The 25,990-nt window shown below is 39.5% G+C and overlaps 1 protein-coding gene across 3 annotated transcripts in view; it reads right to left on the reverse strand.

Annotated features, from left to right (window-relative positions):
- The window catches only part of Cdkal1 (CDK5 regulatory subunit associated protein 1-like 1), a 594,324-nt gene that overhangs the window by 26,673 nt on the left and 541,661 nt on the right, over positions 1-25,990 (reverse strand). For all 3 annotated transcript variants that reach the window (XM_005403380.1, XM_013503828.1, XM_005403381.2), the window contains exons 13-14: positions 5,098-5,181; positions 2,242-2,406 (exon numbers count right to left, since the gene is read on the reverse strand). In XM_005403380.1, the coding sequence (XP_005403437.1) occupies positions 2,242-2,406; positions 5,098-5,181 (249 nt within the window). The remainder of the gene's footprint in view (positions 1-2,241; positions 2,407-5,097; positions 5,182-25,990) is intronic.

The following is a 25,990-nucleotide window of genomic DNA, read 5'->3' on the forward strand; positions in this document are numbered from 1 at the left end:
GTGGCCTATCTTTAAAAGCTGAAAAATAGCACTGAAGGGTAGAAGCCATGTTCTTCCGTTTACAGGAAGTCACAATTGGTGGTAAACAGCTTGCCTGATTGTTCCCTGAATGCACATACCCAAATCCGTGTTTCTAACCCTTTAGCGTTGTGCATACTGTAAGTCTGTTTGCAGCAGCCACGCATGGTGGTATGTGCCTATAATCTCACCTAGTTGAGAGGCTACAGCAGGTGGTTCACAAATTCATAGGTCAGCCTGGACAGTTTAGTGAGATCTTGTCTGAAAATAAAAATTTAGAAAGGTTGGGGATGCAGCTCAGTGTGGAGCACTTGCCTAGCAAGCATGAAGCCCTGGACTTAGTCCCTCTCATTTAAAAAAACAGAACAAGCAAGCAAGAGCTAGCTTCTATTTCTAGAAGCCCAGGTGGGCCCAGCAGTCACTTGACCTCTTCTTCATCTTACCTAGGACCCCTGGGCCATCCCACACATTGTAAGGCAGGTGGTAGAACTGATGGTCCTATTTTCTAGGTTGCAATGAGGGAAGGGAGGGCAGAAACATGCCTAACAGAATGAAGTGAGGCTGACTTTCTAGAAAGGAAGTCTATAGTTAGGGAAGTACTAGGAAGATGCTCCTGTCTTTATGCCTTATTAATGGCGATGTTTCAGGACACTATTCTCTTCAATAGGTGTGTACAAAGGCAGGAACTCTGAAATAACAATTTGCCATTTGATGTGAAATCCTTTTCCCTTTGACAATTTAAAACCTTTCTTGAAAAATTTCAAAAATATTACCTAACATATCAAAAACCAAATCTCTAGTAATACAACTTAAGTGTTAGATTACTGTTCCCTCCAGGCCACCCATCCCAACTTCCAGATAAGATTTTCTTTTAAAGAAGAACAAACACGAATGGGTATGTTTGTTTGTTTGTTTGTTTGTTTCTTTGTTTCTTTCTTTCTTTCCTTCCTTCCTTTCTTTTCCTTTCCTTCCTTCCTTCTTCTTTCCTTCTTTCCTTCCTTCCTTCCTTCCTTCCTTCCTTCCTTCCTTCCTTCCTTTCCTACTTTCTCTCTTTCTTGGTCTTTTTTTGAGACAGGGTCTCGCTATGCAGTTCAGGCTGGCCTTCAGCCCACTCTGTAGCCCAGGCTGGCCTCGAACTCACAACGATCCTCTCACCTCAGCCTCCCGAGTGCTGGGATTACAGGCGTGTACCACCACATCCGGGGACTAGGGTAAGCTTTTTGAATTTTAGCAGAATGACACACTCAAGGATTTGACAAAAGCTAGTCCCATCCTTTGCATACACTCGTCACACTCAGGAGAGGTGCCGCTCCTCCTGGACAGAGTTGAGCACCACCATCAGCAGGAACAAGGATAAAAAAGTACCCTCTTTGTTATTATTCCCAAAGAAAAGCCAGAGTTCCTTTATTTTAATTAACATGCCCTGTAATTCATCTGAGGAAAAAGCTATACACAGATGAAAACAATTTTGGAATTGCATGGCCAGATGAATATCAGTTATCTCTTTTTCTGTATGTTAAGTCATTGCTATATACTTTTTTTGGAGCGCTTAACAATTGTGTTGGAGAAAGGACATCAAATGATGCTTAGAAATGTGATACACATTTTCATTTCACACTCCATCAGCTTTTACAACTGTAGCTCAATGAAATGTAAGAGAGAGCTTGGCAAACAGCCATATTTACCAAGGTATAAAATAGGGGTCAGGTTACTTTTTTATAGAAAGAGAAAATGTTTAATTTTCACTCTATACAACTGAAGTAGATATCCAGCTAACACCCTAGTGAAAGGCATCATAACCGTATATGTGGCATGGTTTAGTGCCTGTTCAGCTATAAGGTTTTACTACGTTATAAACAGCTTTGCAGGCAGGAAAACATTCCTCTCCTTCTCCTCTTACACTGGGCATCTATGCATACAGAAACATACTGGATCAGATCATCTTCAGTTAAATATTTTACCTGCATAGAATGGCTTTTATCCTCTGCATCTAGCTTGGAGGCAGAAGCAGCTTATTTCCTTTACAGGCAGAGGAGCAAAGTTACAGACATCAGCAAAAATGCATCTTTCTAATTCAGATTTCAATCTGTCAGAAAGGATTAAAGCCTCATGCATACATAAAAAGGGAACTATAAATGATAACAGAAATATGGTCTGGAATCCTTGTGCCTCCACAGCTGCTGTTTTACTGCCAGGGCGGAGAGGAAAGCATCATTTACTTACCTTTGTTAAACCTGAGACTTGTCCCTTTGCTAATGGTTTGCTGATGGACGGTGTGTATACTTTGGCGTCTGATACTGGTTGCCCTTTCATAAAATGTTTTCCTGACTCATAAATGTCCACTTCGACCATTTTCCCCATGAACGAAGGGTTCTTTGGCACTAAAACCTTAAGGAGAAAAATCAGAAATCTTAATTTCTTAAAGCAAACTTTAAAAATAATTTGAGATTTATAGAATTGTGGCAAGGGCAGTAGAGAAGAGTTCTTGCATGTCTTATACCCAGTTCCTCCTCATTATTAATATCCTACATTTCTATGGTATACTTATAATGTATAAACCAAAACTGATATATTACTATTAACTGAAGTCTATACTTGATTCAGATTTCTGTTTGCCCTTAACAGGTCTTTTCTCCCAGGCTCCTCCTAGAAATGCCTGCCCATGGCCAGATGCTGGGAAGTCCCCAGAAGTCAACCAGCCTCTTTTGAACTGGGCTTTTGATATTCTGCTCGTGGCCGTCCCCTGCGATGAAGAAAACTGAGACAAGAATGACGAAAGCCTTATACTTTTAATACCTTCCAACTTAGCTGTTGTAACGGTTTGAGAAGACACGTCAAATGAAGCTTGCATAGGAGTGTGCGTGTGTGCACTCGCGCATGTGTGAATACGATGCTTCAGGAGAAGCAGAAGAATATTTAAAAGCAACCTCTTCGATAACACAGTCCACTGGTGTTCAGCCCCACATGACTCCCCTGGCGGATGGCTGCCGCTCATTTCTTTGGCTCAGGTAGAAGCAGCTTGTGTGTGTCAGTAGTGAGAGCCTACCTCCATACTGACCTAGCTACACTGCAGGAACTTGGCTGGTTCACAGGAAACGATCAGCTGGTCTCTTTCCACTGGAGATTACTGATGGAAGTACTTGTTTACCTTGAGCAAATGTTTCCCCTCCTTTGGGACTAATAGGTAGTTTTTATGCATTAAGTCTCCCTCACACTTCTGGTTTAGCACTGCAGCTACGTGCCAATCTTTTCAAGTTAGGATCCAAAACCAATTCCACCCCTGCAGTACTTTGAAATTTAGATAATGATCTTCACCTCTGGAACTCATCTTTTTTTTTTTTTTTTTTTGGAACTCATCTTATTTAGAAAAAAATTCTAATGACATCTCAGATAGGCTTAGTTGTAGAGACAAAAAAGTCTGATGAGACCCAGAAGTTCCACAGTTAATTTCTCTAAAAAGCCAAACTGGATCTTGGTCTTTCTGAGTTTGATTTTTATGAACAGTGGGTTCACTTCATCAAAGTGCAGGAGAAAGGTCACCTGGGCAGCAAATTACTCACGGCAAGCAAACAAACAAAAAGAGCTTTGGTGTCAGGATATGAAAGCCCTTTTGAATCAGTTTTTCTAAAATAAAAAAATCTCTAGAGCAAACTATCCCTGGAGGATTCAGCACTATTCTGGGGGAAAATAGCCCTCCTGGATCTGCTGCCTTGATCTGAATGAAGGGCTCAGTTTTTTTTTCTCCTCCTCTTTTAATAATCGGAAAAGACCCAGCTGCTTTAAATGGGAGGAAACAGCTAACGAGGTTTGCACTTGCCTTTAAAATGAAGGGAAAAATGTTCCCTGCTGTGGCACAAACCCTGATGGCAAGAGAAAGACAGACGAGGGGCAATGAGGCAATCCAAGTACAATCCCACTCCTCCCTCTCTAGGCCGAGCTGAAGGCTGCTGGATGGGGACCCTAGTCTCCCGTAATGAGCCTGCAGTGGGGAAGAGACGCGGCTCCAAGAGGGAGCACGGGGAGCTCTTCCGCCACTGCAATCTCTACTGCTGCAGCACAGCGAGTTTAGTATGCCCCCCCATATTTTCTAAGGACCCGTTTGAGATTATTCCTTTTTTTTTTTTTTTTGGTTTTGGTTTTTCTCCGGTACCGGGAACCGAACTCACGACTTTGCGCTTGCCAGGCAGGCGCTTTGCCACTGAGCTAAATCCCCAGCCCCCGTTTGAGATTATTCCAAGTGGACACCAGAGCGGAGACCTTCTGAGCCACTGCCATCCTGCATTCTGACTCAGGCAGTCCCTTGCCCATCCCCCATCTGACAGAGCCGTGCTGTGACATGCCCATGCCGGCCTCCCGGGTCCCGCTCTCCACTGCTGGCCCTTAGCCAGAGAAAAAGATCTCTTCTTTTTTATGAGACAGGAATGGAAAGTGGGAAACCTTGTCTGATGTTACAACAGTTAATGTGATACAGAACGATCTGCAGAGCCCTACACCCTTGTGGGATCCCCCAGAACTGCGAAGGGAACCTGCTTCCAACCTCATGCTGGCCTCCAGAGCTGTTCAGTTTGAGCTGAGCCCAAGGAATACTCTTTTTCCTCCGTTCCCAGCATTTTTATCAAGGTAGAAGTTAAAAAAAATACTAAAACTACACTGAAAAACCAACTGATAGACCAACACAGAGAAAGCACAGAGCGACGGGACAGTGAGAGGAAATCCCTGCCCTTTGGTGCTGATGTCACGCAGGTGGACATCCTTCCTCCTGCTGTGGGGGAGTTTCTCCTGCTGTGGGAGCTTCAGCAGTGCTAACTGCCTGGTTCCAAACTCCAAAAAGCCTAGGGCTGGCCCTATCAAAGATTAGTGTCGACTAGAATACACTAAATACACTTATTCCTTTGTGGAGAATGTTCTATAGAATAAGCCACAGAGGTGAGCCCCAACGTAGCCTGGCAGCTTGATGCTACAAAATAGCCACCCTCTATCAGGATTCAACCCTTTCCCCTTTAAAATCCTCTTTGCTTAAACTTTTCTGAATTCTTTCTTATTTCGGAGAAAGCTCAAGAAGAGTGAAGTGCCTCTTACCTGCTCATAAAATCGATTGTGTGCAACATAAAACTTGGAATCGAAAGACTCTTCTGTTACTAACACTTGTTGTTTTTCACCAATCTGTGGAGAGAAGGGAGAAAAAAAAATGGAAAGATAAAGATAAGTACCTGAGAATCCCAAAATAAATGCCAGCCCAAATACTTCTGGGTCCCCTCGGGTCCTCTTGAGTTTAAAGAATAGGTGGCTAATTATTAAAGGTTAACGCTCTTCAAATGACCGATTCCCCTTTCTTCACTCACTATGCTGGAGATGCAAAAGTGCATAGTATGATCTCTTTTTCCTACACAGCTATGAAACAGAACTTGATTGTATTTCTTCCTTCAACATGAGTAAGATAATTAAAGCTTCTAAGACATATCAAAATCTTCTAAATATCACTTTGTTTCTTGAAACAAAGTTGCAAAACAAGCCAGAACAAGCTGCTTCCCATCCAAATTCATGAAAATATTTTGGCAATATGAAATAGTAATAAACATTAATTTGAGTTATGAGGGTTGTAACGCTAAAGAAAAATGCCTCCAAAAGCTACTCATGAGGCCCTTGCATCTCAACATTTTGCATATTGCATATGGTTCTGTGATTACTAATATCACAGCTATTTACTGATTATATATATTTTTCTCTGTCTTTGCTGGAGTACCGATGCTATGCTCACTTAATTATTTTCTTTTAAAGAGAAGGACAGCAAAAAGTATGGGATTGTTTGATTTACACTTACAATTTAAGCAAGTATTTTTAATAACCAAAAAGTTAAATCAGCCAATCATTAAAGAAATGTGACTCTCCAACAACCAACCAAAGCAAAAAAGCACACGGAAGAATCACCATCATCTCCAAGTTTACTCCACTGTGATGTGCAGCATTTAAAGTATCAATTACTTTTTTTAAAGGTTGTCAAAATGTCTCATCTAGCAAATCAGCTGTATTGAGTAATACTTCCTGGAAGTATTTTTGTCACTGCTGCTTCATAAATCCAACCCCCTGAATTGAAGTACACTGGCAAGATGATTTCTTAAGAAGAAATTCCTATTCTCATTTGTAGGGGCTTGCCACTACGATCAGGCAGTTATCATTTCAGAAACATAAACACAGCTGCACTAACTGGGCCACCTAACAATTAAAATAGAAATCAAACACCCCACTTCCTCATCCAGTGCCAATAACTAAAAATGCCATACTTTGCCATCTAGTTCCCCATCTCATTCAAAATGTAGCCCGCTTAGCCAAAGGTTGTAAAGTCTTGGAGATGGTACATACCAGGACTTAGTTAAGTCCCTGAAAAACCAGAGAAAGTTCCTCCAACAGGAGAAAATCAAGTAGCCCCATAGAAGTTCTTCAACTTCTATGCTGAGCTTGAATGGCTCTGTCTGTCAAAAACAGACTGGTGAATACTGGGTTTCACTGAAGTATATTCTCTTGGAAAAAACTTAGACTGTTTGCACACAGTTCACACTGTGAGTTGCTTATAACTTAGGATAAGTATCTGTCAATGGTTCTTCAGGAAATTTGCAATTACACTTCATCTAACATTAAGTTTTCAGGAAATTAATGACAGTATCAGAATGCAGAGCCACTGAAAGGGTGTTCTGCTTCTCTGCTCTTGTTAGAATTCATGTGGACAGGTGTAGAAATATTTTTGTGCTGTTTTATTTTCTCTGGTATCTCCAATGATATCTCCCATGAGAACAGTAAAATATACACACAGTTAGGAAGACTTGCTATGTTTATATAGTAGAGAGCTGGGCTTTCCACCAACCATCAGAGAACTATTTGTAGGTGAGTACTTAACTATTTGACAAAGGGGCTCACAGGAGAGCTGTTTTGTGCATTAAATAATAATGGCAAATGCTTTTCTAGTCACACTATTTGTTCCCTGGCCCATGGACTTTGCCTCTTTGATGAGACTCTTCGAATTCTCCAAAGGATACTGAGCAAACACAAGCATAGAAAGTGAGGGCTCAATCAAAAGCTGCTGTAATCCATGTACACTTCCAAAAATGTATTAAAAAACAATAATAAAAGTGCTCAATTTTTTTTTATGAATGAACTTATACTGAAGTGAATATCCAAATACAACCTTTTAAGAGAAGCAACTATTTCAAATAATCTTAAAATCAGTAAGAAGGTAAGGAAGGGAAGAGTTCAGAGAGAACTCTGGAAGAGCGACGTTGCCTTGGTCACAGTAAGAGATTGTAAGGGCTAAGCAAACGTATATAAGCCAAATTTCCTCCTAAAATCAGTTGCCTCCTACAAGTTCCAACCGTTGTCTCCCCACCTCCATGTTACAACTTAGTGTGGATAAAGACCTGCAGACAAAAAGATTTACAGTAATCAGTTGATTTGCCATTGCCCAAGATCATCTGTATCTGCAACAAAGAGGCAAGCAACAGAAGTCTTTAGGGCACTAAGATCACACCGCCAAGCAACCTGCTATACTAATGGCAGAGATGGTCAATCCAGCAGGAAGGGCCAGGGCTTGTGTCAAGGGAGGATGCAGGAAGCCTGTGTCTCACCCGCACTATGCTGAGAAGCAGACTCCTATGGCTATCTCTCCATCACTCGTAGAACCTTGCCCAAAGCCTGGAACCACCCATAGGAATGCAAGGTTACATCACTTTGAAAACCAAGCGAACAAAATCCCTAACATCGTGGTTTTCACACAATTTGTGACTGGCAGCACAAGACGACTGTTCAGCAGAGACGATTAAACTGAAACTGAAACTGCAGATCTGCAAAATCGTCCAGAAGGCGGCTTCAAGAGAACTGCTGCGGTGAAGGACAGGAAGAAACGAATGACAAGGAGCAAGGGGAGGCATCTTGAGGGTTTTCAGAAACATCAGGAGCCACATATTTGGGTAGGACAGTAGTGCAAGAGGACCTAAGATCTTGGTAGAATGTTTTAAGATGAAAAAGACCTGGCCATGTTTGGGACCTGCACTTTCCTCATCTATGAAATGGCCAGTTCATAAAAGGCAGGACGGAGGAGAGCTGAAGGGGTGGTGTATTATAACACTGAAGGGCTTATTTGTTCCAAAGCTTTGAGTCAGTCGCAGTGGATCTGTAGGTTAGGGACTGGTATGCTCACAAGGTACTGCGGGGATCAGATCAAGGTAGGCTCTCCCTTTCCTCAAAGTAAATGTGTGCTTAGAGCCCTCTGCAAATTACAGCCCTTCTGTTGCTGTGCTTCAACTAACAATGATCTTTAATATCTACTAAAAAACATTTGCAAAGTCTTTCAAAATGTATCAGGGGACTTGAACTTTTCTTTAAAAAGTCTGTTAGAATTTCAACAAAGCCCTTTCTATAATCCTAAGAAAGATGACTCTTTTTCTTATTTGCTGTATCAGTATGTGATATTTATAGTTAATTTAAAAATATTCAGTCTCTGTAACATGGTAGAGCTGAAGGCTTTCCTTGGTACTAGAACACCCTGGGAAACCCAGTTTCCCATCCCAACATTGAGGATTTTGTCAGGAAATTAAATTGATTCTACCTCTCTGAAGCAAGGGGCAGTTCTTACCTGTAGTTTGTCCCTAAATTCAGCTCTGTGGACTTCTCAAAGTGATTCTTCAGTCTCTACACCTGCTTTTGCAAACCAGGTATACTTGGTAACTTACAATGTCAGTGCAGAAAGGATGCACAGAACTTCATTTAGACTACCTTAATCTTACTTTAAAAGCCACTTTGTAAAGAATGAATTATAGGGGCTGGGGATTTAGCTCAGCGGCACAGCGCCCGCCTGGCAAGCGCAAGGTTGTGAGTTTGATTCCTGGTACTGGAAAACAACAACAACAACAACAAAAGAATGAATTATAAAAATGGTCTTGTAAAACTATCCCTCCATTCCACAGATTTGGTCATTGATGTGAGGGACAGTGCAGGAAAAAAAAAATTCCTCTAAGACCCTGTGTGATCTCCCTGGTGATCTCCCAGAGCTGCTGGGGACTGGGGCCCTCGGCTGTGAATGAGTGGGTTTTGTACAATGTTCAGACCTAGGTGAGAAGATATGGGAAACACTCTTAGTGGTTTTTTAACTAAGAAAGTAGAAAATAAAGGCATTATTCTGTTCACCAGACAAAGGCTGTAAGACTTCAGGAGGGGCTTAATCACTGATTTCAAAGAGGGAACTAAGGTCCAGCAAGATGGGTGATGTGCTAGTAGCAGAAAGGAGAAAAGGAGGTCTCCGCACTATCCCCACTTCTCAGCGCCCCCTATTTAATTGCTAGCTGTAGAACGCTTAAGCACTGTGGATCTAACTCTGCAGTGTATGCCTTCTCCGTAAGCAGAGGAACATCTGTGATAAACAAAAGGCAATGTTTTTAAGATTCAATTTCTGGATAGATTTTCCAGCATGTTACATAATCAACTAGCTGTGTCACTTCTGTCACATCTATGCTTAAAATTTCCCAAGTGCCTGAAGTTGTGAGAAACATCAGTTCTAACCATATGGCTGGAAAACACGCATAAAACACACACTTGCATTAAAAAGCAGTGGTTTCCAACATAATTTGGTTTTTGGATGAATGCTCATTCGAGTATACTCTTTCCCCATTTGTCCCAAACAGTACCCCACACAAGGCCATATAAGGACTCAAAGAGAAAAAATGAGAAGACTTGTTTGAAGAAAGGCAGATGATGCCCAAATGAAACAAAGGCATTAGGGTCTTTGGGTTAACACTTTTAATTCAGTAAAAACAATGGTACTTGTATGAGTACTCCGTGCACTAGAAAATGCAAAACTTTTCTCTTCAACTCACATGTGGCTGTAAATATAAACTTTACATACAGTTTACTTTTTTCTTTACTTCTTTTATTCTCTCATCTCTGCTTTGTACTTAGAAAACCTGAGATGTGGTTTGGAGACTAATGTCAATCTCAATTTTCCTCTGAAGTATTGGGTTAGAAAAATTTCAGTATTTCAATTTGATTTATAACAACTGTAACACCAATAAAAACCTTACAAAGGTCAGGCATGTGTATATATATATATATATATGTGTGAATTTTTTTTTTTTGAGGATCCACGTAGGATCCACATTTCTTTCTTAAAAACAGTGATAAGGTGATAAAGACCTTATGTGTGTGTCCCTTTTTGTGTCCTTTCTTTGCCTTATGAAAGCAATGAAGATGAAAATGTATATTTCCAAAGTCATTACAATCATTTACATCACAGTCCTAACAAACTTGGATTTTATCTGTTTATCCTACAAAGTATTCTGACATGTACTTCTGCAGTTGTTGTTTTTTTATTGTAGATAATAAAATACAATTTTTCTACCTGACTGGTTTCTGAAAGCATGATTGTGGTAAATGTCAAATGTCTTTCTTTAGCTGCAGCCAATTTAGTTTTTCTCCCTTCCTTCCTTCTTTCCTCCCTTCCTCCCTTCCTCTCTTCCTCCCTCCCTTCCTTCCTTCCTTCCTTCCTTCCTTTCTGTCCCTCCTTCCCTCTCTTTCTTTCTCTCTTTTTCTAAGCTGCCTGGAACATGTTAAACACAAGGCTGTGACCTTAAACTCTGAAATAATATTTCTAGTGTCTGTGCAAAAGCCTGCCCTCTCATACACCTTTAGACTAATTGCTGCAGTGTAATGTTTCCAGTGAACTGCTGTAATTACACTTGGAGAAAAGTATGGTCTTGTTCTTTCCTAGCTAATGAAAATGATAACCTTTCCATTTTGATTCATCATTCACAACAGGCAGAGCATGTGATGCCGGGTCTCCAGGGTATATAGTAATTTTCCTGACTGTTTATGCGCACTTCTGTTTTCTGGTCCTGCAGACGCTGGAATTAAAGAACCAAGCATACTTATGCTAAAACAGTCAACAGCAATAATAGCAATAACATTAAAATTTAATATCATCCTTATTCCACAATGCTATTCTATAATGAAATAGGGCCATGACACAGGAATGCGTGTCAGAAATGATGATAGCATCGCTACCAAGAAATGAGCCTCTTATCCATCACATTCAAAATGCTGGACATTAGGGTACTCGACAACTGAAGGCTTCCTAAGACAAGGCATCGGCAGTTATCCTCCAAGGGGCTAGGCTTGTGTCACACTCTTACTAAACAGTGAAAAAAATGCATTCTATTAGGGGTTTTTTTTTTTTTTAATTGTCCTCTGTGGAAAAAAAAATGTTGTTTGGCTACACTTAGGATTTTTATGCAAAAGGTAAAGAATGTTTCTTTGAAGCAGAATGTCTAGATGTTTAAGTATTTAATATATGGTTATTGATTAAATGCCATGAGTATTTTACCGACCCTATTATATCTTCTTCTTACTTCAGAAATAACCTGAATACGAGAAAAAATTTAAACACAATTTGGCTTTTCCAAAACCTTTCCTCCCGAAACAATAATGTAGACTACAAAGACCAGACTCAAGGCAGTTCAGTGGAATCAAATCAGACCATAAAGTCTTTTCTATTGTAAGTCCTCTCCAGCTTTTCTCTTCATTTCCTGACTGGTTTTCTTCCAGTCGTGAGTTCGCCCCAGTAAGGGAAACTCAGGGTGGCCTCTTCCCACCTGGAGGCAAAACCTGATTCTTACAACAAAGCTATTTTCACCAGCTGGTGGAAAGCCAACAGAATGGCAAATAAGGTACATGACACAGGGTGAGCTGATTCTTCTCAAGCATCAAAGACCTATACCTAGTGTTGACTGAACTTCTATCTCAGACACACGCCAAGTCTTAGCCACCTCCCTCTTCTTGGTATTCTAGAACCTCCTAAGGTATTATCTATAATGTTCTGGAATTTATTTTTTGATTGTGCAAGATCTACCAACAAAGTGAAATACATTTACCTTCTTTATTATGGACTTTTTAAAATTACAGATCTGTTTTCCCCGACACCAAACAAGTTCTACAGTACCTGGGCAGTATGGGAAAATGTTTCACATTTGAAGGCTAACTACAGACCCGTGGATAGATATTGCCAGTAAAATTTACCCGTGAGAGCTTATGCATGAGACTATGTGAGCCCAAGATGGAATATGTGCACAGAGCCCTTTCTTGTTAAAAACTCAATCCTAAAATTGGAACAAATTTCCATTTACTTCCATCATCTTGATCTTCTGCCCTTTGTCCCTAGAAATCACCACTTAGCACACTGGGGGCAGTTTTTTGATGAGCTTCTCATAAAACCACAAAACCACTCTGTATACTTTATATGCAATTTTATTTATCAATTATACCTCAAAAAAGATGAAAGGAGAAAGAAACCACCAGATATTTGCAGAAAATTTAGGTTACTAGCCATATATAATCTTTTGTCAATATCTTTTTAAACATAAATGCCCTGTCACCATAAATGAGATGTTTTTAAATATTAGTTTTAAAACTTATTAACAGTGGCTTTCCCTCAACTGTGATTTCACTTGCCACGGTTTCAGTTACCCTTGGGAAGCTGTGATCTGAAACTATGACATGGAAAATTCTGGAAATAAATACTTTATAGGTTTAAATTGTATACTATTCTGGGTAGCATAATGAAATCTGATACCATTCCTGATGCTTTTCCATGTGATCTCATCCAGGATATAAATATTTCTTAATCCAGAGTATCCACACTGTATATGGTACCTGCCCATTAATACAAAAGGATTGAGATATTTTGAGAGAAAAGTTGAGGCTATATTCACAAAACTTTTATTATGTTTTACTTCGTTATTAGTTATTGTAATCTTTTACTATGCTTCACTTATAAACTAGATGTTACTGTAGGTAGATATGGACAGGAATATCATATATATATATATATATATATATATATATATATGAGATTCGGTACTATTTTTGGTTGCAGGAACCATTCTTGGGGTTCTTGGAACATACAATATCTCCTGAAGATAAGGAAAATCTACTGTATATGAAGTAGTGCCATTAACAAGTTTGAAAGTAACAGAAAAATATTTGTAGCACTTATGATTCAGTTATATATGAGCTATAATATATATACATAGCATATTACTATATAAATATTATATATTACCTATATCAATAAAGAAACTTTACAAACAGTAAAAAACCAATGAATGCTCCCAGTAGAAAAATAAAATCCTAAAAAATTTCAAAGCAAAAAAATTCTAAATTATCTATATACACATGTGAAAAAACATCTACCTCACCTCAGGCAAAGAATAAACACTGAATAAAGAAATACTCTTTTTTCCACAAGTGGACAAAAATATGTAAGAATACTGGGCTATGAATACTTTTGGGGAGAAAAAGTATTACGCGCACACACACACACACACACACACACACACACACACAGTTAAGAGTTCCTGAACAGGTTGCTTTCTTGGAAGGTTAAATCTGGGGGAGTTTTCTTTCACTGATGACATAATATGTAAGCCAAATTCAAAACAAACAAAAAAAGAAAAAAAAGAGAGAAAGAGAAAGGGAAAGGGAGGAAAAAGCCAAAACCGATCTAGAGAAATATTCAGTATTTATGTAACCTAGTAATCTGCACTACCTACCTGCCAACCCTCTAAAACTTCTGGTCAAAATCCTCATTCACAAAGCATCCAGAGATGACTGGCAAGAGCAGGGCACCTCCCTCAGCTACATTTCCAGACACACCGCTAACAGTACAGGCTACTCAGAAGAAAGATGCAGACACTTGGGGGAACAAAGGTGTGGGTGTGGTACACTGGACACTTGCCAATTTCCTTTCTGGCACAAGAAAGCTGCTTTTCAAATACTAAATTATGAAAGAGGCTGAGGAAGAGTGAATTTTGAAAATCATGAGTTCAGAGCTGGCATGGATAAAAGGGAAGACTTAATAGGTCATTTAGTTCAACTCGGATGAGCAAACTAAGGTCTCTTAGAGAATGTCACTTGGTCAAAGTCATACAGCTCATAATATCTAATCTATAACATTAAAGATAGATTTTGGCTTGACAAGTGTATTAGGCAAGTGGTAAATTACTCAGTCACTTTGAGCTGCTCCATCTCCTGCAGTAGCCACTAGCTACACATTGCTACTGAGCACCTGAACTGTAGCAAATCCAAATTGAGATGTGCTATGAAATACACACAGTAAATCACACTCTGGATTTCAAACACTTAACATGACTAAAATAATGTAAAATATTCATTTTCACGCTGCTTACATGTTGAAATAACACTTTGATACACCGAGTTAAATAAAATGCATTATTGAAACTAATCACTTGTGGTTTTTACCTTTTTAATGCGGCTAGCAGATAATTTAAAATAACGTCTGTGGTTCACACTGTATTTCTCTTGGACAGGGTTGCTCTAAACATTACGATATTGTTTTTAAGGAGTTAACAGAAATGCCTCATTTCACAATTTCGAAAGGATTACATTGGTCATTTAAAACGTTTTTGAAAAAAACTCTCCCCGCTCTTAATTGCAGCAATCATGTAAATACAATGCTTTAATTTTAGGAAAGAATGTATATGTATCTATAAAGTGTAAAGGCAGGAATTTTGAATTGGTGAATTGCTATTTGGACCGTTAAATTATTCGTCCATTTTTTCTGGTTGATTACAGCCTCCCTCAAATCTTAAAGGTATGGTAAACTTGCTCCTTGTTTTTTAAGTAAATTCAGACAAAAAGGAAAGGCTATCTACATTTTCCACTTCGTTATTTCCCATTCTGTCTGGCTGTAACAGCAACCCGTCAAATAACAAATGACATTTGGAATTAATAAAAGGCAGAAATTGATCATTTTCAAATTAATGTTTTAAAAAGCTGAACATCAATATCTGAGATACATATTGTTTTTGGTAAAATAAGTCTTTCACTAACCCACCCTTTTACCAAAGGACTCAGAATAGATGCCAGCAATAAATAACACGTGCAGCACCCCACCATCTTTCAACCATTTGCCAGTCAGGGCTGAGGCTGAGGAAGCAGAAAGGATTAAGCAGAAATCAAAGACAGTCAAGCTCTAATGGTGTCTAATTAGCATAACAAAAGACATGGCCACAGTCTTTCAGAAGTGGGCAATACATCTCATTAAAGAAGACTGAATAACAATTATCCTCTTGCTCTCTCCATCCACCACCCCCCCTTGCTTCTTGGCATAGCTCCGGAGACCTGAGAGCAGAGCTGAGAGCTGCTGCTTTGTGGGCCAGGCATTCAGGCTACGGGAAAAAGCCCACTTGTGCTACTGTGCACCTGCATCTCTGCCCTTTATTCCCATTTCCTCCTCTGCTGTGAAGACGCAGCTTCCTCAAGCACACATGAGTCCTGCTATGCGGTTTACAGGAATATAATATTGAGAAAAGTCAAAGATGGCCTGAAAAAAATACAGCCCCCACTTCAAATGGGTTTATTTTTAAAAAAAGGATCTGTTTGTTTCCCTTCACCTATCCTGGTCCCACCACCCTCGTTTATGTAGACTTCCTGGAGCAAATTAAAATTCTACCAAATTTTATCACAACCAGAAATTGGCTGGGTGCACACTTGAGCACTCAGGCATGTACACACACACACACACACACACACACACACACACAATTTAAATGGGAGTCATCTGGTTCAGATTAGCCTCTCCCTACTTCCTCTTGAGGACAGACAGGTGAGAAAATATGAAATTGAACACATGAAAATTGAGGTTGCAGACAAGCATGTGGGGAGATTTTATATACATTTAAATCAAGAATAAAAGATGCCACCTAAACCAAGAATTAAAATATTTTTTCCAAAGTGATTACCAAGAAAGATGAAAGCTCCAAGGAATTCCTATCAATCAATTCTGGGGGAAGTACTGAGTGGGGAGGGGAGAAAACAAAAGACACAATTATTTAATCCAAATAATTTTTAAATTCTGAGCTGTACATTTTGATCACTAACACCTTTCACGGGGGAATTCAGTATGAGGGTTGCTTTGATTTTTTTTTCAAATGGCTTCTACTGCCAAACACAATACTACATTGTTCTGCCTAAGCCCGAACACTGCCATGTCTGCAAGCTGCTCCAGCAAAAGCTGTTTATCACAGATGCAGACAGGAACCACTGCAATCGTTCCTGAGACTAAATAGCAGAAAGCCAGCCAACTCACAGGAGTAGCAAGGGAGAACCTATTGAACCTATTTAGTATGTCTGGATTTTTCCAAACTGCTCTAAGATTACTGCATTGCAGGAACCCAGAGGCCTTGGGAATAATCAAGTCATTAAAATCATAGAGTGAACACCCAAGGTGAGACATTTTAATACTATAGTACTCTGGGTGTGACAGCACAGTACACGTAGTTAAAGTAAACCTCAGGAGATTACTTTCATCCTCATAGGCCCTTCTCTAGGTTGCACAATACTCAGCATTCAAGACTCAGTTTCTACTCTCCAACCCTCAGGTGGAGTGGAGGCACTGGCTTTCTCTCTCACTGAATTTCTGTTATCACATTGTTTTATATATACATACAGGGGGCTGGCGATTTAGCTCAGCGGCACGGCGCCTGCCTGGCAAGCGCAAGGTCGTGAGTTCAATCCCTGGTACCAGAAGAAAAGCAAAAACAAGAACAAAAACAAACAAACAAAAATATATACATATATATCTATTTACTTCTAAAATTTTGTCAAAAAGTAAATTTAACACATTATTATGAAATCGACATTGCTTTTCTTTTGAAATTTATTCCCCACACTTTCATAGTTTGATCCTCAGCAGAGACTGGATCGCTCACATGAACCATGTGGGTAGGTTAGTAAGGTTTCCTTTTATTTGAAAACAGAACCTGGGCCAATGGATCAGAGCTGGAAGAGTGCTGATCAGGGAGTCAGGGAGCCTCCACTACCTCCCACCCCTGCTACTAGCTAGCTGTCTGACTGCAAGCAAATCATTTCACTTATGGGCCTCAGTTTCCTTATTTTAAAGAGGGGCAGGGGTAGGTGGAGAAATCAATAGGCCATAAAGTTGTATGTGGCTCACAATTCTGTTTCTCAGGGAAGAGATTCAGTACTAAGCGTCCTGCAGGGCGCACGAGGGAAAAGGAGGCCCTCCTGGCCTTGGCTCTCCGTGGACACAGCTGGGCCAGCCCTGGCCGGACAGCGTCACACGGGCCTCAGCACTCCTGCTCCTTCCTCCCCCTGCCAGCACTCGTGCGCTGTTTGTATCAGCAATGTCTGCCAAAGGGTGGATGACAGAAGAGAAGTGGCATTTTGAAAATTTCACTTTCTCAAAGAAATTGTCAAAAATAATGATGTGGGTTGAGACTTGAGTTGTGTTGAGAGTAATGGGCTGTCTTCTGGGAGTCAGTGGTGGGAGTCCTAGCTCGTCCAGTGTCCATAGCTCCTGATGGAAAAGAAGCGGTGGACCATCACTGGTAATATGGCCGACAGCCCTCCTGCTCTAGGGGAGGGGTTGTGTTACTTAACTAAATCTCAACTTTTTATCCATCTTCCATTTACCTTAAAAAAAAAAAAGGCTCTGTGGGCCGAAATGCATTCCTGATCCCAACTTTACTAGTGTGTATCTTTACAGCAGCCATGAGAATATTGTATGGATATATGACTATTAGATCAGTGGTAGGGAACCAATGACATGGTTTGTATCATTGAAAGCTCTGAAAGGTTCAGCAGACTGTTTCTATCATTGAAAGCTCTGAAAGGTTCAGCATCACTGGTCTAGATTACCGCTCCAATGTGCTAACAAAGTGAAAGGCTACAGGAGGAACTAGGATGCTGGATGCAAAGAGCGAAAGTTAGCATTCCTGGAGGGCCAGCACTGCAATCCCCCATGGGGAGCCACCCAGGAAAAGCGGAGAGCTCTTGCTCCTGCTTTGAAGCCATGACTCAAAAAGACTGCAGAGGAGACAAAACATATTTAATGGGAAAAAGGAAGAAAAATTGCCAATACTGATAAATCTGCAATTCACTTTTTTTTTTTTCAGTAGCTATTGGAAAGATGAATTGTGCTGAAAAAAAAAAAAAAAAAAAAAAAAAGCAGCTTCTTGTCATCTCTAAAACATGATCCTGTGCCTGCCTGAAAGAGTTAAGGCTGTGCGCTGTATAAATATTTATCATTCTTCTTTCAAAAGGATAAGAAAAATTTCCCCTGCATATATGAATTTCAGATTGCTAAGCAAACAAGAAGATATGGTCAGAGACCCATCATCTTAATGAGGCTATGGTAATGATAATGATTTTTTTTTAGGCTGCTTACATGTGATCAAAACCTGGAGGTTCTGATTTTATACTAAGGCATGCACAGACCCAGGAACAGTTAATGCTTTTCGAAGCATATGGGCAGGATGACAGGAATACCATCAAGGGCTTAAAGTGGGACTGGGGTGAAAGATTCATTAAAAGTGATAAATAGGATATGCCTTTCCTAATGTTTTGCAATTGCATATTCAATACAGCAGGCCAGTGACTATGCATTTTAACTGTCTTTATTTTTAAGAGAGTTGCCAGATTTTAATTACAGATTAAACAGTTATTTGCAAATGAGTACCTCTTCATTAACATACAAGAATCATAATAATAAACAATTCTCTGTTACTAAATAGTACATAGGACAGCATGAAGCTTAGGAAGACTATATTACAATAGGGCAAAATTTCTGTTTGATTTGAGCAAACTGATTATCTTAAAAATTTTGAAGGTAAATAAGTAACCTGCATGAAAAGCTTACAAGACTCCAAACTCTATGAATAAAGATTTTGTTTTTTATTGGCAGTTCTCTTTCCAGCTTCTAAAACAATGTCTAGCTCAGGAAAGGTTCTCAATAAAAATTTGTTGATTGAACGAATAAATAAACCAGTGTTCTTAATAGGTGTGCAGTTACATTTTGGCAGGTAAACTGTCGAACACATACTTTTTGAAAAACTGCTGAATTGAAATCTAATCATTTGTGGCATTTTCCCCAAAGGATTTAATTTATTGCAAGGGCTTTAATAGAATTTCATCTTTTTGTTACTATCTAGAACAAAGAGCAGTTACAGCAATCGTAATTCCTGTAGTTTCTTATTGTTCATTTTCACATATACTTCTGTTGTTTCTAACTCATAGAAGGAAGAGAATTAAGTGAGTTGCTCAAGGCCACTATGCAAGCTAGACTGAGCTCCCAGGTTCAGGCTTCCTAGCCCGCGGTTTTCTGTGGTGTACAATGCTGTACCATTTTCATGTCTGGGGTACTTACGTATCCAGAGAGAATGGTCTTTTCTTCTTTTTTGTCCAGCACTGGGGATGGAACTTGGGAACACTCTGTCACTGAGTCACATCTCCAGCCTTTTTTATTTTTTATTTGAGACAGGGTCTCACTAAATTGCTCCTGTTGTCCTTCAACTTGCAATCCTTCTGCCTCAGTCTCCTGAGTAGCTGGTAGTATAGGTATGTGGCACTAGGCCTGAGTAAAGGAAGCTCTTCAAGAGAAAAGCAAAGGTAATGTAATAACCACTAATAGCATATATTCTTTTTTTTTTTCTGGTACCGGGAATCCAACTCACGACCTCGTGCTTGCTGGGCAGGCGCTGTGCCACTGAGCTAAATCCCCAACCCGCATAGCATATGTCTATCAATGCAATAAAGCGGAAATAGATGGGAAATGAAAGGGGAATTTTCATTATTACATTCATTACTTAGTAAAGAAAAAATGGAAACTAATGAAAACATTTTCTCAAAATGACCATTTGAGTCATTTTGCTTTGTATTAGGTTATAGTACACGAAATACAGAACTGTTAATGTCAAAACGCAGCCTAAGAAAACCATCTTTAAAATCAACATGTAAGATTTGCAATTAGATCTCTTAGTCCACTTTATGCTTCCATCACAGAAAACCTGAGACCGGGTAATTTATAAAGATAAGAAATTCATGTCTCATGGTTCTGGAGACTGGGAAATCCAAAGTCAAGAGACTAGTAGTTAGTGAGGGTCTTGATGTTTTGTAACCTGGCAGAAGGCGGCAAAGGAAAGAGAAGGTAACACAGTGCTGGCACAAGAGAGCCTAAAGCATCCTGTAACTAGCAACCCACTTGCCGAGCAACAGCACTTATCAGGGATTCAGGAGGCAGAACCCTTAATGGCCTAACTACCTCTTGAATGCCCCACCTCCTGATACTCCCACAAAGGGGATCAAGTTCTGAAATGTAAACTTTAGGGGACACATTCAAACCATACCAATCTCTAGACTGACTTCAGTGAGAGAAAGATGCACTGGGTTTTTGCCATTCAGAGATTAAGAGGACTCGGGAAAATGAAAGATAGATATGGACAGTCTTTGCTTACCAGGTCACAATCAGGAGATAAAACCATAAAACATTTTTTACAAGAGATAGGCTCCTCCACCACCACTTGAGGAAACACACAGGATGAATAAAAAGGCAAAATTGGTCAGTAAAAGGATCACTCATATCTACTAAAAAATGACCTGGGAAGAGGTTTTAAAATTCAAAAGGTTAAGCCAGTTTCTTTACCAGTTATTTCTGATTCGTTTAGACAGTCTCCTAGAAGCTTTCTAGAAATCGGAGAAAGGTCAGATTATTATAAATGGGACCCAACATTTAACTTTGGCTTGCTTCTAAAAACACTAACAGCTATAAACAGCCAGCTCTTCCAAAGCTACGGGTGTGTTCCAGTTGTAATGTTCTTCGGTATCACAAAGACTAGCAAATGATGTCTAATTTAAAGGTCATAGTTTTTTGTTTGTTTTTTTTTTTTTCAGATAATGTTAGTGGTAGATGGATGAGTTGCATGGATGCATGAGAAAATTCAACTATCACATGGAAAAAATCTGACTCTTAATTCTGTGAACTACCAAGACTATGATCACAAGCACCACCAGTATCATGTGTCCTGGGGATGGACTGTTTTACCTTATTTCATTAACAAATACCCTGTGGGGTAAGTGTTATCCTCACCCTACATTTAAGAAAACCAAGCCCACCTAGGTGGTCTTAGCCCAAGCTGCATGGTAATGGTAAAGTGGGATGATTTCCTTTTTGTTCAGCATTGTAAAATTCAAAGTGATAGCAATTTATTACTTGGAGTGTACAACAACAGATTTGTATAGCAAATACAAATTAGTTTAGCAGCTGGGAATGTAGCAAAGTGGTAGAGCACTTGCCTATTATATGTGAGGTTCCGGGTTCAATCCCTAGGACCTTAAAAATAACAACAACAAAAAAAAACCCAAAGGAAGAAAGAAAGGAAGGGTTTTTAAAAAATGAAGGTGATAGTATTAATTCTCCAAAACTCTGAGTTTTTAAAAAACACAAAGATTTATTATGTTGAGTGAACAATTACATCCATGCACTACATATTGACATTTTGGTCAATCAGACTTTATGTATGACAGTGTCCCATAGATTGGTTATATCACCTATTGACATTATAGCTATCTCAATTTGTAGAAATACATTCTATGATTATTTGCACACTGACAAAATTGCCTAACAACGCATTTTTTAGAACCTATATCCATCATTAAGTAACACTAAACACTTTTCAAAATTCTTTAGCTTGCCAGAAATCTACTAGACTCTATAACTAGAAAGGTCCAGTGATGCAGAAATGATTACAAGAGTTACTGTCTAGAAAAAAAGCTAATTATTAACCCCACTCCCCTGGCCCAGCATTTCCCAGAAAATATAGAGGAAATACTCTCTAAGGAACCACTTCTAGTTGCCTCTAACTAAACATCTTTATATTCTGTCCGTGACTTGGTTGGACATTAGTCTCGAGGTTAAGTAAGCCGTAGACTGACCCAGGAAGGGGACACCTATGAATACACAAACCCTGTAATGATAATGAATTGTTGATTCAGGCCAATTATTTCATAAACCTGCTTCAGGTAATGTTTCCAGCGTAGTCTCCTTCGCCCCAGTACCATGTGGGTACTTCACACCTCCCCTCTGTGAAAATCTAGGACCCCTCTGCAGAGCTGTGGTAGCCTTTCCTCATACTGAACCGGCGCCATGCCAGCCACAGAAAAATCACTTCCCTTCTAATGCCTAGGTGAAAAGATAACAGAAATCCTGGCAAATAAGTTTCTATACTTGTCAAGCCAGTCTCACAATCCCATCAAATGTTGGAGTTGAAATTTCATTGTGTGGTTAAGAATTAAGAAAAACTGTGGCAGGCTGGCACTGTTCTCAATGCTGCCAGCTCTGCTAGTGATCTGCCCTGGTGCTGCAGGAAGAATGCGGCGCCTGCTGAGGCTGGAGACTGGCTTTGGGCCCTCGGGTGCTTGCCTTAGTCCTCTGTGTCTTCACTTAGATGCAAGAACAACCAGTTCTTTCAACAAGTGAGAACAGGGGCCATCCCTTAGGAGAGGGACAATGGCTGGGCTGTTGGGATACTGATGTCACCACTGCACTAGAAAGGTCCAGGGACAGCAGAAATGATTACGAGAGTTACTGTCTGGAAACTGTTGTGGCTGCTACCACTTTCAATCAGACTAATTCCTTCTGCAATGACTTTTCACAACATGATCCTTTTTTCTTCTCTAATAGGAAGCCTTACATACAAGATAAAATTAATGTAAAAAACAAATTTTTAAAACGATGTATTTCCAACATTTTAAATGAATATGGCATCTTCATTAGAGTTCAGAATTAACAGGACATATCATATTAACAGCACGTTCATATTTTCTCCACGGTCACTGGATTTAAAGCATAAGTGGTCATAGACTTAGAAGGAAACTACAGGCAGCGTGCAAAAATGTTATATTTAAAAGATCCTTAAATACATAACCCCATCATATAGCTTGATATGACGATAAGAAATGCAACTCCATCCTCTCACTCTTCCCCAGTACAGTGCCCTTTCCTTGGATATCGTACCTGTTTCCTTAATCTCCACGTCTCATCTCTTCTGCTCTGTATCATTTTTAACTCACATTTCTGAATTTATTTGATAGATTAGAAAAAGCATCAATAGGTGACAGAGGTTGGGTTCAAGTGAGATTTTGACTTTTGCTTGCATAAACTGCCCAGTTTTATGATCTAACAGGATGCATTTAAAAACTGTCTCTGTCTCGCCTTTCTTTGTTTCTTTCTTCTTCCCTACCTCTCCCTACTCCCTCTCTTTCTTCTTGTGACGGGCCTCACTATGTAGATTATGCTGCGCTCAGATAGTACGTAGTCCTGGCCAGCCTTGAACTCATGATCCTCTTGCTTCAGCCTCTCAAGTCCTGGGATTACAGACAGGTACCGCCATGCCGGGATTAAAACTTCACTTCTATATTGGTTTATTCAACATTTTAATTAGGTTGCTAGGCTGTGAGGAATTTTTTAAAATAAAAAATATACTATTATACCATGTGTTTCCTCACATAATTTTGGGGGGAAATCATCAAATATATCTCTATATAATGGTTTTTCAATTTCCTTATAACCAATGTTTGAGTGGATAGAGTGGCTACTTTTGAGATAATGTGTAACTCAGTTACTGGGAAGGAAAAAGAGAGATTAGTTGAAAACCTTAAATAATACCCAGCCAGGTTGAAGATCACGTCATACTCTTTAAATCAAGCTTTTGATTTAGAAATCAAGCATTCTGGTTTTGTTCAAAACCCTAACTTCCTTTTCTTTTTTTGTCTTTTTGAGACAGGGTCTCACTATGCAGTTCAGGCTGACCTTGAGCTCACTTTGTAGCGCAGGCTGGTCTCGAACTTGTAAGATCCTCCTGCCTCAGCCTCTCAAGTGCTGGGATTACAGGCAAACACCATCACACCCAACAAAACTCTTACTTTCTTCATTATTCAGTTTTTATAGTTAATGAAAAGAGAGTTGAATCCTTATAAACTGAAGTTTTGAAACAATTAAGCAATTACATCAAGTCTATGAAAACTTTAAAGTCATTATAACCCAGAATGAGTTCTTCCCATGTCTGATAACATATACTCTTACAAAATAAAGTGTGTATGGATGGGGGGGGGGATTCAGTTTATCAAAACAATCATTATCATAATATATACAAATTAAATATTATAAAAATGAAAATTAGACAATATATTAAGCAGAGAGGAACAAACCCTCTACAATGGTATGGAAGAGGCCTAATCTTAGAAAACAATCCAGTGCTTTATACATCTTCATTCTGTTCAAGTCTTCTTAAGTAAACCGAGAATTCTCAAAAGTCTAAAAATCATATTTTAGTATGGCTCTAATTTAAGGAGGATAAACCTTGCTCATGTAAATAGTTCATATGAATAGCAAAGCTGTGGATTTTTCTAATCACCATTCCTCCCTAATAGTCCAGAGGCTGTGAGGATTGCTTTTTAGAAACCAACTTCCCTCCCATGAAGACATTTCCAGACTACAGAGGCAGGAAGAGTCTGCCTACACTACTATGAGCTTTTTAAGATTTCATCCTGGTACATACACACTGTCTGTCATGTGTAGGCAGCTACTTATGCAAACACATTCAAAACAATTTTGTCTTCTTTATTCAGATTGTAATTTGCAGAAAGCAAGCTAATAAAAAACATCACCCTTGAGGAGATGACCTGCATTTTCAGCAGACTCACTTGCCACCCTCACAGTTTCCTGAATGTAGTCCTGGCCACTTCTCTTGGTTTCACTGCTTGGCTTTGTAGCAACAACAGCAAATTAATCAGCATGCATGTTCATATACAGTCCACGGTTTGTTTTATTTATTATTTATTTATTTTTTTGCAGTGCCGGAGCTGGAACCCAACAAATTCCCATTTGGAACTTGCCTTGTGCATGCCAGGCCAGCGCTCTACCACAGAGCCAGGCTCCCAGCTCAGTCTATGGTTTTCAGTTGATTAACGCAGAGAAAAATGTTCTTTCTTAAGTGCTATATGTGCATGCAGGAAAAGCCAGAACCAAGGCCAAACCTTTAATCATATAGTCTTAGGTGAAATAATGAAACTTCTGTTCATCTTTTTCTTTTCTTTTTTTGTTTAATGGTGCTGGGGATGAAATCCAGGGTCTCACGGATGCTAGGTATTGTGCGACATTCCCAGCCCTTACCTTCGTATAATCTACAGAAATAAGCTGGAGAAGAACTCCCAATTCATTTTCTCACTTAACAAGTAACTATAGTACACATTTTACAAACATCGGTGAGCTGAATGCTCAAAACCCCTCACTTAGTAGGAATCTCCCGGCATATGTCAAGAGATCCAAGGGCACTAGATCCCTGGGCCATGGTCCCACAGCGGTAGGGGATAGGTGACAGGGACAGGCCACCTTCAAACACTGCAGTCCTGGCTCTAGATCTACCATTTTTCACTACTTCAATTTTAAAGTCAAATTACAGTTATAAAATAACATTACAAACAATTAATCCTAATGAGCTGATTATTACACATCTTTTGCTATGGAGTTAAAATGGTTCCATTCTTATTAGATCTTTGCTAAACTATTATGAAATAGTTAAAGTCAAATGACATCCTTAAAGTTACCAGGGGATCAAAGAGATTATTCAGCTAAGATGGTAATTTTAATGTTCATTTATTTATTAGCAATTCAAACCTGTCTAGTGTTGCAAAGTGAATAAATTAGTATACAATAAAGGGTACACATGGCCACATGACCTTTGAAAATGAAAAGATTAAATGTGTGGAGGAAAAGTGGAAGGTAATTATACTTTAAACCTAAATGTAGATTTAAGCCTAGTTTTAGGTCATTATAGTTGAGCACTGAATTTGTGTCTGAGCTTCCCAAATTCAGGACAAAAGCAAGCCAGGGTTACCTAGATGAGCTCCATCTACCGTTTTTAAAGTGGGAGGGGGGCTGGGAATTTAGCTCAGCGGCAAAAGCGCCTGCCTGGCAAGCGCACGGTCGTGAGTTCGGTTCCCGGTACTGGAGAAAAACCAAAAAAAAAAAAAAAAATCACACTGCGGTGTAATCTAGCAGGCAGATCTAAGGTCTCCAGCCTTCAGGCTTGATCAGTTTTCTTTTCCATAAGCTTTCTCA

The sequence above is a fragment of the Chinchilla lanigera genome, unplaced genomic scaffold, assembly GCF_000276665.1.
Source record: "Chinchilla lanigera isolate Chin_1 unplaced genomic scaffold, ChiLan1.0 scaffold00082, whole genome shotgun sequence".
In the NCBI taxonomy this organism is placed as follows: Eukaryota; Metazoa; Chordata; class Mammalia; order Rodentia; family Chinchillidae; genus Chinchilla; species Chinchilla lanigera.